Genomic DNA, 16,184 nt, shown 5'->3' on the forward strand with positions numbered 1-16,184 from the left:
TTCTGAAATTGAATTTACCTGTCTTATTTATTTGCAGTCTTGTTTTGATCATTATTATTTTTGTGTCTTTGCTGATTTCCATTATATTACACATTTTTATTCTAATAGACTTTCTTAAAAGTTTCTGTCTGAAAAATTCTGGTGTTTAAGCAGAGTATTACTTTTTGTGTATGTTAAATTGAAGTGCCTTATTGCATAAACCATTGTAATTTAGACCTAATTACACTAAAAAAATCACTTAAAGGGCAGCCAGGTAGCACAACGAGTAAGAGCACCGGCCCCAGTGTCGGGATGACCTTGGGATCAAATCCGGGCTCAGATACTCGGCACCACACCCAGAAATAACTGGCCGTGTAACCTTGAGCAAGTTACTTAACCCCAATTGCTTTAAAAAAAAATCACTTAACAATAGCATTCATCATCTAGCTCTATACCTAGTGTCTCATTCTCAGACTTCCCTTACTGAGAAATTGTGTGTTTATTATATAGGACTTTTTCTAGCTAAGAAACAGTGTGTGTTCTAGTAAAAAGTCTCTTTTCTTGACATGTTTAATTGATTTGATATTTAAAAAGTTTTCATTATGTGAGTACTTTCTTCTTTACATATAAGGATTAAAGTTGCTATTTAATGGTCTACTTTTAAGTTACTATTTTGTGCATTTGTATGTGCCTTAATTGTTACATGTTTGGGCAAATGAAGAGTCCTAGGAATTAAAATAGAATTTGTTGGACCTTTGGCAGTAGCTTGCTAAATGATCTTAGAAGATTTTCTTCTTTCTTTGATGGAAGATTGTGCATTTGAGAAAATTCTGGTTATTTTGGAGATAGGAGTGCAAGGCAGTTGGGGTTAAGTGACTTGCCCAAGGTCACATGGCTAGTTAGTGTTATGTGTCTGAGGCTGAATTTGAACTCAGGTCCTCCTGACTCCAGGGCTGGTGCTCTATTCACTGTGCCACCTAGCTGTCTCTGAAGCTTGATACCCTTAAAATCACTTGTCAATTTTAAATATTTTCTGTCTGCATTGTCATCATGATGTGTGAATTATTGGGAACATTTCTCAGTTCATTATCTAATAAGATCAAACTTTCTTTCTTGTAGGTACTTTTTTTGGTACTGCCATTTTTTGCCTTAGTCTCTGTAGTCATACTGGAGCCTACCTTAACTAGACTTAATTTTGAATTGTAAATGTGAGCCTAAGATTACTCTGTAGCGTATTGGTGAGATTATTGTTGCAAGATTTGTTGGTTGATAGCAATTGACTCTGGTTGAGTAGGAACTATATTCTTAATAATGCTTTTCTTTTAATTGTGGATTTATATGTTCTTCATTTAAATTGGTTCCAAATTTTTAATTACTGTGGAATAAGAGCAATATATACTTCTAAAATAGTATTACTTAATTCTGTCTTTTTTCTTCAGTTGGTTATAGTTATATACATTTCATTGTAGGTGACAATTCAAGTTTTGAATCAACTTATCCAGAAGATAAGAGAAGACCTTCCAAATCTTGAGTCCAGTGAAGAAACAGAACAGATTAACAAACATTTTCACAACACCCTGGAGCATTTGCGCTTGAGGAGGGAATCACCAGAGTCTGAGGGGCCAATTTATGAAGGTCTTGTCCTTTAAAGAGAAGAAACACAGACACACTTTCCATTCACATACAGTATGTTTTTTTATTATGCTAGATTATTTCCCCCCCATAGATTGTGCCTTTCAGAAATGCCAAGTTAGGTTATCTTTCTCTTATCTGTGATACATTTTATTCAGCACCTGCAGACACTCACCTTCAGGACCTTAACAAATTAATTCACTTCACAGGTATTCAAGTTGGGTCATCAGATGTCTCTCTGATCACCAGAAGTAGCATGATTGAATTGGTTTTTTTTTTTAAATTCCTCTGATCTTCAAGTCTCTTCTTGCAGCTACTAATCTTTTCTTTCTGTTTCCCTTCACTGTTTGTTGTTGCTTCTGTAATTTTATTCAGTCCTAGGGAGTACTAACCAGGAAGTGGCTAGCGCTGTCTGTCTTTGTATTCTATTGTCCATCTTGATTTTTACAAGAGATTTGATTTGGGGATGGGAGGGATATTGTATGTTGAATTCAGCTTGAGCTTTTCTTTAAATGCAAGACAAGGCTATGTGTAATATTTCCCCTAAAACTAGAGTATATTAATGCATGTTTGAGAGTTTAAAAGCACCATGGTTAAAACCAGAAGTTTATATTTTGCATTTTTGGACATCCACTAGTGGCCTATACTCGTCACTGGGCATATTTATCAAGGAAATTTTGTTCTAAATCGTACAAAAAATAGAGAAATTGTGATCTATATAGTTTATGTATAACCTTCATTATTGTAAATTTAGGGGAAAATGCATTACACAAGTATCATGATTTTGCACCAGTGAAACAATAAAATTGCTATAACAATTTGAAGTGTTTGTCCTTTTTTTTCCTTTTGTATTTTTTTACTTGAAGAAAAACTGTTAGCATTCTCTGATATAGTTGAAAGAGTGGCTTGATGGTACCTATGCAACTTAACTAGTTCTTACATAGTCAGTCTTGGCAAACTATTGTAATTTAATGCCAGCCTTACATTATTACTTTGTAAATAGATAGTCATGAACTGAAATTCAGGGTCTGATGCATTTTTTTACTGTTCAGTTTTGAAAGAACAGTCAGATGTCATTCCACTATTAGCACCATTTAAAAATCTCATCAGTTGCCAGCATTTCTTGTTTCCTCAAACCCACCTAATGAGTGAGCCTTCAGTGTCAGAAAGATTCACCTTAACTAGATTTGCTCTGGTAGACATCATTTTGAGTATGGATTAGATATAACATGCATATTTTTGTATTCATGGGAGCATATCTCGAAGAATAGGAAGATTGATAGGGAAGGTGGTAAATGGCCTGGTGACTGGGAGAGTGAGTTGGGCTGGATCATAGAATGATCTGTAAGGCACCTCAGAGGTCATCCAGTCCAACCCATAACTGAAACAGAAAAGGTAGGAGCACAGCATGGTGCATATTTCATTTTTCTTGGTAGAGGTAGAAAGATGAGACGAAAGACTTGATTTGACCAAATCTTCTTCCTCCCTCAAAACTTGAATATTTATGGATCATTCAGATGAGTCATCTTTATTGAATCATAGCACCTAAGTAAATCCTCATGCTTATTTTTACTTAGGAGTCTGGTTCTTTACTAGCAACATTGATCAGCATTTGTGAGTTAGCCTGAAATTCTGAATTGGAGATCAGACATACTTAAAGGCTATGACTATAGTTAGTCTATGCAAAGCTCTCTGACAGTTAAAAAAAAAGTTTCTAGATGCATAAAGGAGCTATTACTATCACTCTGCTTCACCAATAAAGGTCATTTCCCAGAAAAACCTCTAGCTGCCCCAGCTTTGTCACTTAACTAGCTCTGTGTAACTGGCAACTTTCTTGATGTCTCTGGGTCTTAGTTCCCTCTGCCATAAAATGAGGGACTGTGGGTCTTGATTGTCTCTAAAGTCCCTTCCAGCTCTTAATCTAAACCTGAAAGATAGTGAAGAATGAAATTAATCTCATCAGAGTCTCCAAGGTAAGGATTTACATGTGGAAAGTCTTCTCTGTGAAGAATTCGTCATTCTTAAAAATAGGGGTCCTTGGCTTCCACCTAAAACCCACCTACCCACTCCTTGTCCTGAGTTGCTAAGTGACCAAGTTCAGACAATGTTAGCTGGGTTGTCTTTCGGTTAAGGCCAAGTAAGGATATTCAAAAGTTGGGTTCTTCATACGCAGTGAAATTGTCTGACTGCCTTTTGTGGAAAAAGCCCTCTTATCTGAGTTTTTTTAATGTGGTTGCTTATGAGAGTAAAATATAGTAAGCTCTTGAATTCATGTACTTGAAATAGTAACTCATCTTCCTCAATAGGTAACATTTATCTGGATACTTGAGGAATGTCTTAAATGTTTGGGGACTTTATCTTAATCTATGGTACTGTGATCCTGTGTTCTATGTTTGATGTAAGTATTCAACAAAAATAATTTAGAACTGTGAATTCTATAATATTTTGGATTGTGGCCTTATTTGCCAGGTAAATCAGAAAGCTTAGACTTGGTATCAAGAGTCTAGAGTTCACGTTCTGACTCTAACTCTATATGTAATCTTGGGGAAATCACTTTACTTATTAACCTTTTATAAGAATGATATTTGTACTATTTTATAAGGTCATGGATAAAGGACTGTATAAAGGTGAATTATTTTGTGCTTTTAAAAAATTCACTCAGTTTGCACTAAAGTAGATTTAAAATGACAAAATTGAAATGAGAATAATTTAATGACATAAATGAAAAGGGCCTTAAGAAATTCTCTGGGACAATGGTTCCCAAACTTTGAGGACCATTTGAATGAGCACAAAGCACTGTTTTGAACTACTTATGCCAAACAAACAAACAAAAACCAATGGGCAGAATGGTGGCTTACCAGTGTGAACTTCAGAAAACTAATGATATTGAGAACCATTAATTATCTATAGAAAAAAACATGCCTAAACCATACTAGACAGGTAAGAATTTGGCTGATTCTTGTAAAAGATATTCATAGAAGGAAATTATATTTTGTCTTTTTACTGCTTTTTTACTTACTTTTTTTTTTACTCATGGTTTAAATTGAATTTGCTTATTTCCTTTCCTGCCGAGAAGCTGGTTTTTGTTTTGTTTGATGATTGTTAAATATGATTTCTTGTATTTGTGTTTTTAAAAGTAGTACTTTTATTTATTTATGTTATTTTATAAATAGGCCTTTCTTTGAACCAAGCCTCAAAATATAATACTATGCAAGCATCTGATGAATACTCACATCACACTATAAATAAAAGGAGCATATAGTGTACTTATTATTTAAGAAAAAATTTTTTTCTGTACAGATCTAATCAAATGAACTCAAACCCCAATCTTTTTTAAATCTCATGAAAGTCTTTCCTAAGGAAGTAAATTAAAAAAAGATTTTTTCCTCCTGAATAACTCGTCCCCTACCCAGATAGAATGTTATACTTGCAGTATTTTTCATTTGATGCTTTTGTTTTTTGTTTCTTAGAGTCTCCATGGTAAAAATTGTAGTAAAAGTAGAGCAATTGGTAGTCACCAAATGGACTCCACAGACTCCACTTTGCAGACAAATGAAGGCTTTTGTTGATCCCAGCCACAGATGGCCTTTTCTTCACCTAAAAATATGTGGATGAATTTTGGCTTTTCCAGGACATAGCAGTTTGACGAAAGCTTTCCGAAAGCTCATATGGCAGAGTGGGTATAAAGCAGGATTAATGGCTGAATTTAGCCAAAGTAACCAAAAAGAGAACTCATAGAAAAAATGCTGTACACATGTCCCATGGCACATAGCTCTGATGATCATGAGTAGCGTATAAGGTGCCCAGCACAGTCCAAATACGCACACAATGATAGCCAAAGATTTAGCCACTCTCTTGTCCCGAGATAGCCGGAGGCGATTTGCCATTGTCCTGGCAATGTCTGGGTGTCTTGTGGGATTGCAAATGCTTTCTGTGGCTTCATAGACTTGGCCTGGTTTGGTTTTCATTTCGATTTGCAATGGAGGCAGATGTTGTGCACCCTGGATGTCCAAAGAGGAGGGGCTATCCTGCTTGGGACCTAGGGGCCCATTAGGGAAGAGGCCATGGTCTTTCTTTTTGTTCCTGTTCCACTCAGCTGGCTTAACAAAAAATATAACATGTCCCTTTCTTTTCTCCAGGAGGTTCATTTCACAGTTCCCTCGACTGGAATCCAGATTGTCAGTTCTCAGGAGTGTGCGCTTTCTGATGCTGGCGTAGATGCTCAGGTTGAAGTAGGAGACACTGATGAAGGGAGTGAAGAATTCAATGGTGGAGGCAATCATCAAGAAATACCAGTTGTAGTAGAACTCAGCATAGCACTCTCCTCGGGGCAGGATGCTTTCTCTGGCAATGTACTCCCAGCAGATGATGGCAGGACCATAAAGGAGAAAAGCTGCCAGCCACACTATGACCATCTTAAAGACAGCATTTCTGGTCATCCCTTTCTGAGCCCTGTAAGTCACCTAGAGAGAAGAAAAATCAGAGGAAAGAGGAGAAGGGGAAAGTCTAGAAACAGAAAGCAGATTCACTGATCTGAGGTTCATTAATTTTAATTTAAGTTTAATTAAAATTAAACTCTTCTAATGTTTAATAAATGACCACAGATGAGTCACCTTTTATCTCAGAGCCTCAGTCACCTCATCAGCTACATGAGAATACTACTGCTTGTCCTACCTAACCTCATGGGAATGTAAAGCACTTTTTTTTATTCAGCTAACATTAGGCACTTGCTGTATGCAGAGCACTGTGCTTGACACTAGGGAACAACTAAACAACTAAAGTTTAAATAAGCCAACTCTTCCTGCTTGTTAATCTTATTGTCTAGTGGGAGGATATAACAAGAAACAAATAATTATAATATTTAATATTTTAGCTGAATTCATTAGAGAAGTACAAAGTGCAAAGTGAAGTCCAAGGCAGGATGGGGGCGGGGGGGGGACCCGCGGGGCAGGCAGGGACTGGATGGAGATCATTCCCAAATCTTATATCCCTAGAAAGGGAAGTTATTGTGAGACAATGTCCCCCCCTGCTGGTGCTTATTAGAGGCAATAATTTACAAATAAAATACATAGTACATTTAGTGTGAGAAATACAGAGAGCTATTGAGTTCACAGGAGGGAGGAATTATAGCTTGGGGAAAGAAATCAGGTAAGGCTTTATGGAGAAGGTGGCATGTGAGCTAGGTGTTGCATTAGAGATGATTTGAACAGATATCCTGGAGGTGATACAAGGTCACTCAACAAATTCCAGTGGCTTCCTGTTGCTTCCAGGAGCAAATACAAAATGCTCTTGGCATTTGAAACCCTTTGTAACCCAGCCCCCTCCTAACTTTACACTTTACTAGTTTTCTTACACCTTACTCCCCAACACATTCTCTCTGATCCAGTGATACTAGCCTCCTCACTGTTCCATGAATAAGATACTCTAATCTCTCAGCTCTGAACATTTTCTCTGACTGACCCCCCATGTCTGAAATGCTCCAACTACTGACTTCCCTGGCTTTAAGTCCCACCTTCTACAGAAAGCCTTCTACAACCCCTCTTAATCCTAGTGCCTCCTTATATAATCATATTCTGTTTATTCTATATGTAGTTTGCTTTGTATAGATTTGTATCTTGTCTCTCCCTTTAGATTGTAAGCTCCTTGATGGCAGGGACTGTCTTTTGCCTCTTTGTATCCCTAGGGCTTAGCACAGTGCCCTGCACATAGTAGATGCTTAATAAATGTTTCTTGATTGATTGTAGGAAAGGCCATTTCAGGAGAGGGAACATAAGCATCATGTAGGTGATAATTTAGACAGAGGAAAGAATTGAGTGTAGAAAATAGGTGATAGGAGACTTCAATTATCCTTATATCTACTGGAGTACTTTCCTCCAAAAGTAGAGCTGTAAGTAATTTCTTGTCTTAATGATGACCTTCAGAAAGTATCAGAAGCAATAAGAGTAGTTACTATTCTAGGCCCCATTTCTCACTAACAAGGAGGTAGAAATAATAGGGACCTGGGTAGAAAGTGGCCACTCCTCAGAATATGTGTGAGAGAAGACCTGGAAATCCAGAACAGTCTGATGTTAACTCTAGAGCCAGTTCTAGAGCCAATTCCAGAAACTCCTGAGAATTGACAGTTAAGATCCTCGCTTGAAAACTTGATAGGGGCAGTGAATTCAGAAGGGATGGAAAACTCTCAAGAATGAAATTCTGAAGACTCAGAAAAACAATTCTACTAAAGAGGAAAAGGGGAGGAATTGTCTTCATCATGGATACATATGGAACTTAGCAACCACAGTGAAGATTTTTTTTAAAGGCATGTACAAGTGAACAGAACAGATAGAAGCATCATTGTGTAATTATAACCAAGAAGCTTGGACATAGAAAAAAAGAACTGAGAAAATGTGCTTCCTTTCGCAGAGATAGAGGAATGGATGTGGAATATGGCATATAGTGTTGGTTGGTGCATTAGTTTTGCTATTCATTCCTGTCTTATTTTAGTGTTTGTTTTTTTAATGAGGTATGGCTCGCTGGTTATGGGAAGGGATGTATTTAGAAATAAAGATGATTTAAAAATATATTTTCCTTAAAAGATGCATTGAAGATGGTTGCAGGAGCAAGAAACAAATACAAATTGTGACATGATTCTGTAAGAACAGTGTTAATAGTGCTAAAGCTCAGAGTTAACTGAAGCTAGTAGAGATTGCTAAGGACAACAAAATGGTCTTTATTTGTCTTTGTCAGTTTGGTGGGAGAACAAGGCTAAGCATCTAGCCTGGGTGCACATAATAGTTGCTTTATAAATGCTTGTTAATTGAAGAAAAGGATAGCACCACTATTCGGGATGGAAGATAAGGATAATGGAAAGATAACCATTAAGCTAATTGGCTTGTGTTTTCTGTAATCTTTGAATTAGAACAAAAATAGCTAATAGGGAGTTTAAACTCAAGTAAGTAAAGAGATACATAGCATCTAGAGGTCTTTGATGAGTTCAAGTCACCAAACCCAGTTGAATTATGTTCTAGAGACATGAAAACAAACAAAAATATGAGTCGATAGACTTGCTGGGCCACTGTCACAGATGTTTGAGGATTATGAATAGCAGAAGGATATTATAGAAATGGACAAAAGCATGGACAAATACCCTGATTTTCCAAATCAAGGCCATGTTGTTGTTCAGTGGCGTCTGACTCTTCATGACCCTATTTGAAGTTTTCTTGACAAAGATACTGGAATAGTTTGCCATTTCCTTCTTTAGGTCATTTTAGAGACGAAGAAACTGGGGCAAACAGGGTTAAGTAAGACTTACAGTTAGTAAGTGTCTGAACTTAGATGAGTCATCTTGACTCTAGGCCTGGTACTCTATTCACTGTGTCACCTAGCAGTCCCAGAGGTCTGCAAAATGCAGACCAATGAGCTTGATTTCAGTCATTGATAAAATTTTAGAATATTAAAGGGAAAGTTAATGAATGTCCAGAAAAGGAAATGGGAAACAGAATCACTATAGCTTCTTCAAGAATAGATCATGCCAGACTAACTTTACTTTTTTTGGATAGGATTTACAGAACGGATGGATCAGGAAACTGGTATAGATATAGTTTATATACATTTTAGTAAATCATTGAACAAAATCATGCTTTTCTTGTGGGCAAGATAGAGATGTGCAATATAGGCATCAGTAGGCATGTATTAAGTGCCTACTTTGTGCCAGTGTTTTAGGGCATTAGAGATACAAAGACACAAATAAAAAGTTCCAAACCTTAAAGAGCTTACATTCTAATGAAGGAGCCACATGCATATTTAAGTATATCTAGAACAAATATAAAGAGTAAATATAAATACAAGGCAGGGAAGGAAGGCACAAGTAATTGGAGAGATCAGAAGAGTCATGAAGAAGGTATCACTTGGTCTGTGTCTTCAAAGAGGAGAAGGTTTCTATAAAACATGATGAGGGAGTATTTTCCAGAGTTGGGGGACCATAGATGCAAAAGAATGGGGATGAAAGATGGAGTGTTGTTTGGGAGGGCCAACTTGGCTGGAAAGTAGAGCGCTGGAAGAGTAGTAATATAAAATGAATCTGAAAAGATAGATTGGGGCAGGTTGTAAAGAGCTTTAATAGCTAAAGAAAAGAGTTTAAATTTTTACCTTGGAAGAAATAGGGAATCAGTGGATTTTAAGTTGGAGAGTGACATGGTCGGATCTATGTCTAAGGAAAATCACTATGGCAGAAGTATGAAGGATGGACTGGAGTGGGGAGAGACTTTAGGGAGGGAGGTCAATTAGGAGGTCATGGCAGTAATCCAGTCAAGAAGTAATAAGGGCCTGAACCAAGGTGGTGGCTGTTTGAATAAAGAGGAGTCAAATATGAGACGTTGTGGAGGTAGAAGTGGCAAGATTTGGCAAATGATTGGATATTTGGATTGAGGGAAGGTGAGGGGTTGAGGTTACATACTCAGGTACAGATGTGGGGATTGGAATAATTGTGGTGCCCTTGAAAGAAATAGGGAAGTTTTTAAGAGGTTTATGGGAGAAAGATAGTGAGCTCTGTTTCACATATGTTGAGTTTGAGATATCTTTGGGACATCCAATCCAATAGGCAATTGGTTGGATATTCAGATCTGTCATCTACTTAGGGATAATCACCAATGAGATCAGTAAGAGAGAAGAGAAGAGGGCCCAGGACAGAATCTTTGAGAAACACTCAATAGTGTGGCATGGTATGGATGATGAGCCAGCAAAAGAGACTGAAGAAAAACAACATAAAAGGTTAACCAGGAGGAAGTAGTGTCATGAAAAAGTCTTAAAAGGCGGGAGCAATGGCTCAGTCAAATAAGGTGAAACTCAATAGGCATAAATATAGTGTCTTACACTTGGGTTAAAATAAAAATCAGTTCCACACCTAGAGAATAATTGGTCTGAAAAAGATATGGAAGTTTTAGTAGAATGCTAGCCAAATGAGTGAACTCTGAGCTATGGTAGCCCCCAAAAGGGGATCCTCAATCTTAGGTCAAATTAAGGGAGATATGGAGTCTGAGACTAGGGAGGTGATATTGTACTCTGCTGAGGTCAGACTGCATTTGGAGTATTGTGTTCAATTCTGGATGTCACAATTTAGGAAGTATATTCATACACTGAAGAGTATCTACAGGACAGTAACTGATACTGAGGGGCTTGAAGATCATGCAGTGTTGCATGTTGCATGCAAGAGTTGCAGTGTCAAACAAATAGAAACAGGCCACTATACCATATGTAAGGATCCCTGCAGGCCACATTTTTTCCCCTAAGAAAACCATATATTAATATTATCTATGTTCTATTGTATATTTATTTTGTCACAATACTTCTCATTCATTTTAATCTGCTTCAGAAGAACTTAGGAATGCCCCATGTTTAACACCTCTGTCATAGAGGACTGGATGAAGGAACTGTGGACATTTAACCTGGAGAAGAGATGATTTATGGAAGCATATACTAGCAGTCTTAAAGTACGAAGAGTTGTCATATAAAAGACGATGAAGATTTAGTCCCAATTGGCAGAAGCAGGAGTAAGGTTGAAGTCACAGGAGGCACCTTTAAGCTCCCAGTAAGGAAGAACTTCAGGACAGCCAGGTGGCAGAGTGGATTCAGACTCATCTTCCTGAGTTCAACTCTCCTTTCAGACACTTACTAGCAGGGTGACCCTGGGCAAGTCACTTAGCCCTGTTTTCCTCAGGGCCTTTGTATTTAATTATTTTGTATATATTTTATTTATTAATTTATGTTGCATATATATTTTATATATATTTGCTGTTTCCCTAGACCCTCATTTAGAAGGTAAGCTCCTAGAGGGCAGGGATTGTTTCATTCTCTATTCTTGTATCCCCAGCCCTAGCAAAGTGCCTAGCTCTTAGTAGGTGCTTAATATGCTTGTTGATTGATTTATTGGATAATTACATGTCTAGTATGTTTTAGAGTTGATTGTTATTCAGATGGCCTATACCACACAGCCTCTGACTTCCTGTCCAGCTGTTGTGATACTGGGAGAAAATGTGGATGGCTCAATGTGACTCATTTCCATTACTGGGGAAAGTATTAAAAATTCATCCCTTAAATGTACACATCCCCACAAGCAGCAAAGTACTGCCCTGCATTTTTATTTACCTTTATTTGTAATTTAAATACATTTTAATTAATTATTCATATTATTATAATTTTTTGCTGTCCGCTAATATAACAGCAATGCTATGCCTTTTGAGAGTATGAAGTTCTTCCCTCTGTACATGCAAAAATTCCTGAGAGAATTCTGCTGCTTCATCTTTCAATCAGGAAGAAATGTTTGAACATGGTAAAAGTTAATGGGGAAGGAATGAAGGAATCTCTTAATGATTTGGGAAATTGATATTTTTTCCTCCCACTTTCTTCTAGTTTAATCCATCCCCTTTTGAAATTTGTGCTCCATCTGAACAGGACATTCAGTTCTGCACGTCAGGTTCAGTTCAGTGAACACTTAGTATTAGCAATCAGCTAAGAGATTTCATTGTACCTATAGCTAGAATAAAGCCATTAAATCAGTAAGAATGAAACTAATTACCAGAGAAGGTTCTCAGCAGATTGTACCCATGGTTTATGCTTTTTCTGAGTTCCCAGTAATTTACAAAATACATCTCTAGGCAACAGTTTACAGTTTAGGAAGCTGATTGTGGTCAAATATAGTTAAGAATTTAGGAAACAGAGGCAATAGTATGGAGCCACAAGAGAAGTTCTCTCTGAAGAAGTTGAAGTTAAATTACTCTACTAACAACTGGTTAAATTGAAGTTAAATTACTCTACTAACAACTTGAAGTGCCCTTTAAGCACAGTCTCCTCATGTAAGTCCTGTTGTATTTGGATACTTTTTGATTTTGTGACTTGCCCAGGATAATCAGAACTGGAATGGCCAACCCAAGTTTTCAGACTGTAAATTCCTCTAAACACTATACTATAATACTTTGAGCCCCGGATTACACATAGAGACTGAGTGGGCTTGTGGAAGGTGTTAAACGCCAAGAAGAAAGTCGCTCCGCTCCCCCTATTTCTCCCCTCCAAGACCTGTCCTCTCTCTTGGCCTCTTGGAGGCAGCAGAGGTCTAGGGAAAAGAGCCTGGAGGTGGAAGTCAAGTGTCCTAGGCTCTGATTTCGCCACTAGGACCTCTTTGTGTCTGTGCAAGCATAAAGCGTTTAGTCGTTTTTTTCTGTTGCGCTGACTCTTCATGACCCCATTCGGGATTTTCTTGGCAGAGATAATGGAGTAGTTTGCCGTTTCCTTCTCCAGCTCATTTTACAGGTGAGGAAAATGGGGCAAACAGGGGTAAGTGACTTGCCCAGGGTCACACACAGCCAGTAAGTGTCTGAGGCCAGATTTGAACTCGTTTTTCTGAGTTTTCCTCACTGGGCACTCTATTCACCGAGCCACCTAGCCGCTGTTTTAAAACCTAATTTAGACATGAAAGCTGGCCCCAAACACAAGAAGGTATGTTTCACATATGTCCTCAAATGGGAAATCAACCCGAAGCCCCCACAATCCCTTTAGAAGGAAACTTTTAGCTCCTTTACCGCTCTGGTGACGGAGTTGAACCTGTCGAAACTGATGAGCACGATGTTGAAGACAGAGGCAGTACACACCAGGTAATCCACCACCAGCCACAACTTGCACAGCCCCTTCCCAAACTTCCACTCTCCAGTCAGGACGTAAGGGATGTAGAGAGGGATGCAGAATCCGCCTGCAGGTAGAGAACTATCAGCGCTGGGGCTGAAGGGAAGAGCCCTCCTACTCTTTCTTTTTGATCTGACACCCTGGGGGCTCAGAGAAAGTCCAGAGAATCGAGGAGGGATGGGTAGTAGGAGCACAGTCATTCAGTTCTCAAGGCTTCACTTGAGATATATCAAAGCGCTTTATTTAAATACTAACAAAAAGAATAAAAAGTTCTGAAGCTGTTCCCCGAGTTCAGTGTGGAGTAGGGAATCATTTCCAACCAGAAAACCCACCCTCTCTGTCATCTTCCTTGGTTTAAAATCCCTGTATCCTATGCCCACCTCTCATCTAAAGTCTGGTCCCTTCTTTGATCAGAAGGCTGAAAGTAACCTCAGTGACCCTGCCCTCATTTCACTGTGAAAGGAATTGAGGCCAAGAGATGGGAAGTGACTTGCCCAAGGGCAAGCAAGTCGTAAACTCAGGATTTGAAGCCGGGACATCTAGGGCTCTTTTCACTATACCACGTAGCCTCTTCATTTCTTTCACATCCCTCAAACTCCTAGGTAAGTAGTGATTCATGTACTCCACCCTGGGAGTCACTTAAAGTCCTTCAGTCCCTTTTGTTCAAAGATCAAGTGCTAATCTCTTGACAACCCACCCCTGAGCTGTTTCCGCTTCAATCCTTGTACTTACCCACCAACAGGTCCGCGATAGCCAGGTTAAGGAAAAAGAAGTTTCCCTGCGTGCGCAGGCTCCGGTCCACCACGAATGCTAGGATGACCAGAGCGTTGCCCAGCACCGTGGTCAGCACCAGCAGCGCCATGAGCGTGGCCAGCAACGCTGCCACCGGAGCAGAGAACCCTCCGGGATGCAACCCAGGATAGGGACCTGGACCAGGTTGTGACTCCTGTTCTGGGGCACAGGAATTTCCTGAAGCATTGAATACTAGCTGCGGCTCCATTGCTGCACGCCTCGACACTTGGTCAGTAGTGGAGAGCCGAGAGTCAGTTCGCTCTGGAGGGACGCTGAGGAGCCAGCAAGAGTAAGACAGAGTAAGCAAAGAGAGACGGTCTGAGAATGAGAATGCGAGGGGAGCACAGTTGCGAAGAGAAGAGGAAAGGAGAGGAGTGGCAGAGGGGGAGAGAGAGAAGAGGATTGGTAGAAGCGAGAGAAGAGAAAGGGGGAGATGAGAAAGAAGGGGAGAAGAAAGAACTGATAAGAAGAAAAAGGAAAATGCTTGTGTCTGGAGGAGGGAGGAGGGATCTGCTAAGCCTGGGACGGTCCCTAACTTCATAAAGAATAAGAAAGAAGTGAGAAGGCTTTGGAGGGAAGAAGTGGACTAGAAAATAACAGCGATTTCCTCCAATCTCGAGCAGAGGGTGCTTCTCATTCGACTGTCCCCTCCCCCAGCCCTTCCCTCCAGCCCCTTCTCTGCCCCGTGGAAGTTTGAGATGTCCTAGAGGAGAGGCTGGGGAGAGGGGATTTCCCTTTATAAGTTTTAATTCGAGCAACTTCCAGGGTGTTTTAAAAATTCTGTTTATTATGAGATGTTGCATGGAAGGGAAGAGGGATGCTGAAGAAAACAGAAGCTGGTTTGAGGGATCATTTCCATGTCTCAGTGTGCCATTAGTGATATATATTTCTTTATAACTGTATGGCTTAATGTAGCAATAGCTATATAGAAAAAAATATGCAGAGCTGATCCATTATCTGATGAACAGGTTGACTGAATGCACTAGCCAAATTCAAACTAAAAAGAGGGCAAGAAAGTATCGGGGAGAGAGAAAGGGCTCCCAGAGAGAAATGTGCCAAAAGCCTAGGGGACAGGGAGAGTGGACTAAGGTAGGGAGACTGAAAACTAAGAGAGGAGGAGAAACAGAGACCAGAGTCACTAGATACCCTCATCATAGGTTTTGCCTTCTGCTTGGGGAACAGTGTTCCTACCTCTAGGAAATTTGACAGTGAAGCTGAAGGGTTCTCAATAGGAAATTTGACAGTGAGGCTGAAGGGTTCTCAATAGGAAATTTGACAGTGAGGCTGAAGGGTTCTCAATACAATGGAGTCTTTCTCTCTCATCAACTGCCTGGATGGATGTAAACTTTTTTCATTAGATCTTTTACTAGTTAGGAAACCGATAGAAATATCTACAGCATGTGACCTAAAATGACTTTTAGGGGAGCTGAAGACCACCAATTATTAAGGAAAAGAAAACAGTTCAATAATCTCTTCTATCACATTTCTCTTTTTTCCTCAGGATGAACAATACCCTTTTTGGAGCAAATCTTCTCTGCTTCTATACTGTTAATTATCAGTAATTACCAACAAGCCATTTCCTGATTGGGGTGGTGGTGGGAGGAAATGACTAGAATTAAGGCAGTGTTTCTCACCTATGCTGTAGTATGTTAGATGGTCAGAAGGACAATAGACCAACCTTGCAGGCAGTCACTGTCTTGATGATCAGCCCTACCAGGAATCACCCATTGTTAATAGGGAATGCCATTTTTACTTTTTTTTTTTTTTTTGGTGTTGTGTGGGATAAGTAAGGTAAGAAAATGCAGGCACTGTCAATTATCTGGGAGTATATTTGCCTCTTTTCAGTAGGGGGGTTAGCTCAACTGATATGCTCCCTTTAATAAACATAGTGGCCAAAGAAGCTCTTTATTGAATATGCTCCAAAGACGGGTAGAAATGATGTCTCTATGATGTCATTTATCTCTCTTTTAGATTATCCATGACATTGCTTGTATCCATTAGAAGAGATAAGCTATGGTGCACTGACTTATTTACTGTATGATTTAAAGGATGAGGGCAGGAAAAAGAACCTAATCCTGGTATGATGGAGAGAGAGAGAGAGAGAGAGAGAGAGAGAGAGAGAGAGA

The 16,184-nt window shown here is 39.2% G+C and overlaps 2 protein-coding genes across 2 annotated transcripts in view; one reads left to right on the top strand and one right to left on the bottom strand.

Annotated features, from left to right (window-relative positions):
• Nucleotides 1-2,435, top strand: part of VPS35 (VPS35 retromer complex component) — a 42,817-nt gene extending 40,382 nt beyond the window's left edge. Inside the window, exon 17 of the mRNA XM_069082564.1 lies at nucleotides 1,449-2,435. Coding sequence (XP_068938665.1) covers nucleotides 1,449-1,628 — 180 coding nt within the window. The 3' untranslated portion in view covers nucleotides 1,629-2,435. The remainder of the gene's footprint in view (nucleotides 1-1,448) is intronic.
• Nucleotides 2,436-4,209: 1,774 nt separating this feature from the next.
• On the bottom strand, nucleotides 4,210-14,266 carry LOC138157277 (histamine H3 receptor-like). The gene is made up of 3 exons (XM_069082823.1): nucleotides 13,999-14,266; nucleotides 13,167-13,333; nucleotides 4,210-6,074 (listed from the first exon to the last, which is right to left on the bottom strand). The coding sequence occupies exons 1-3, from the start codon at nucleotides 14,264-14,266 to the stop codon at nucleotides 5,205-5,207; spliced, it is 1,305 nt and encodes a 434-aa protein (XP_068938924.1). The 3' UTR covers nucleotides 4,210-5,204.
• Between the last annotated feature and the right edge of the window lie 1,918 nt (nucleotides 14,267-16,184).

The sequence above is a fragment of the Petaurus breviceps genome, unplaced genomic scaffold, assembly GCF_028583685.1.
Source record: "Petaurus breviceps papuanus isolate PSGF00001 unplaced genomic scaffold, PetGlider_PUasm1.0 171, whole genome shotgun sequence".
Classification (NCBI taxonomy): domain Eukaryota; kingdom Metazoa; phylum Chordata; class Mammalia; order Diprotodontia; family Petauridae; genus Petaurus; species Petaurus breviceps.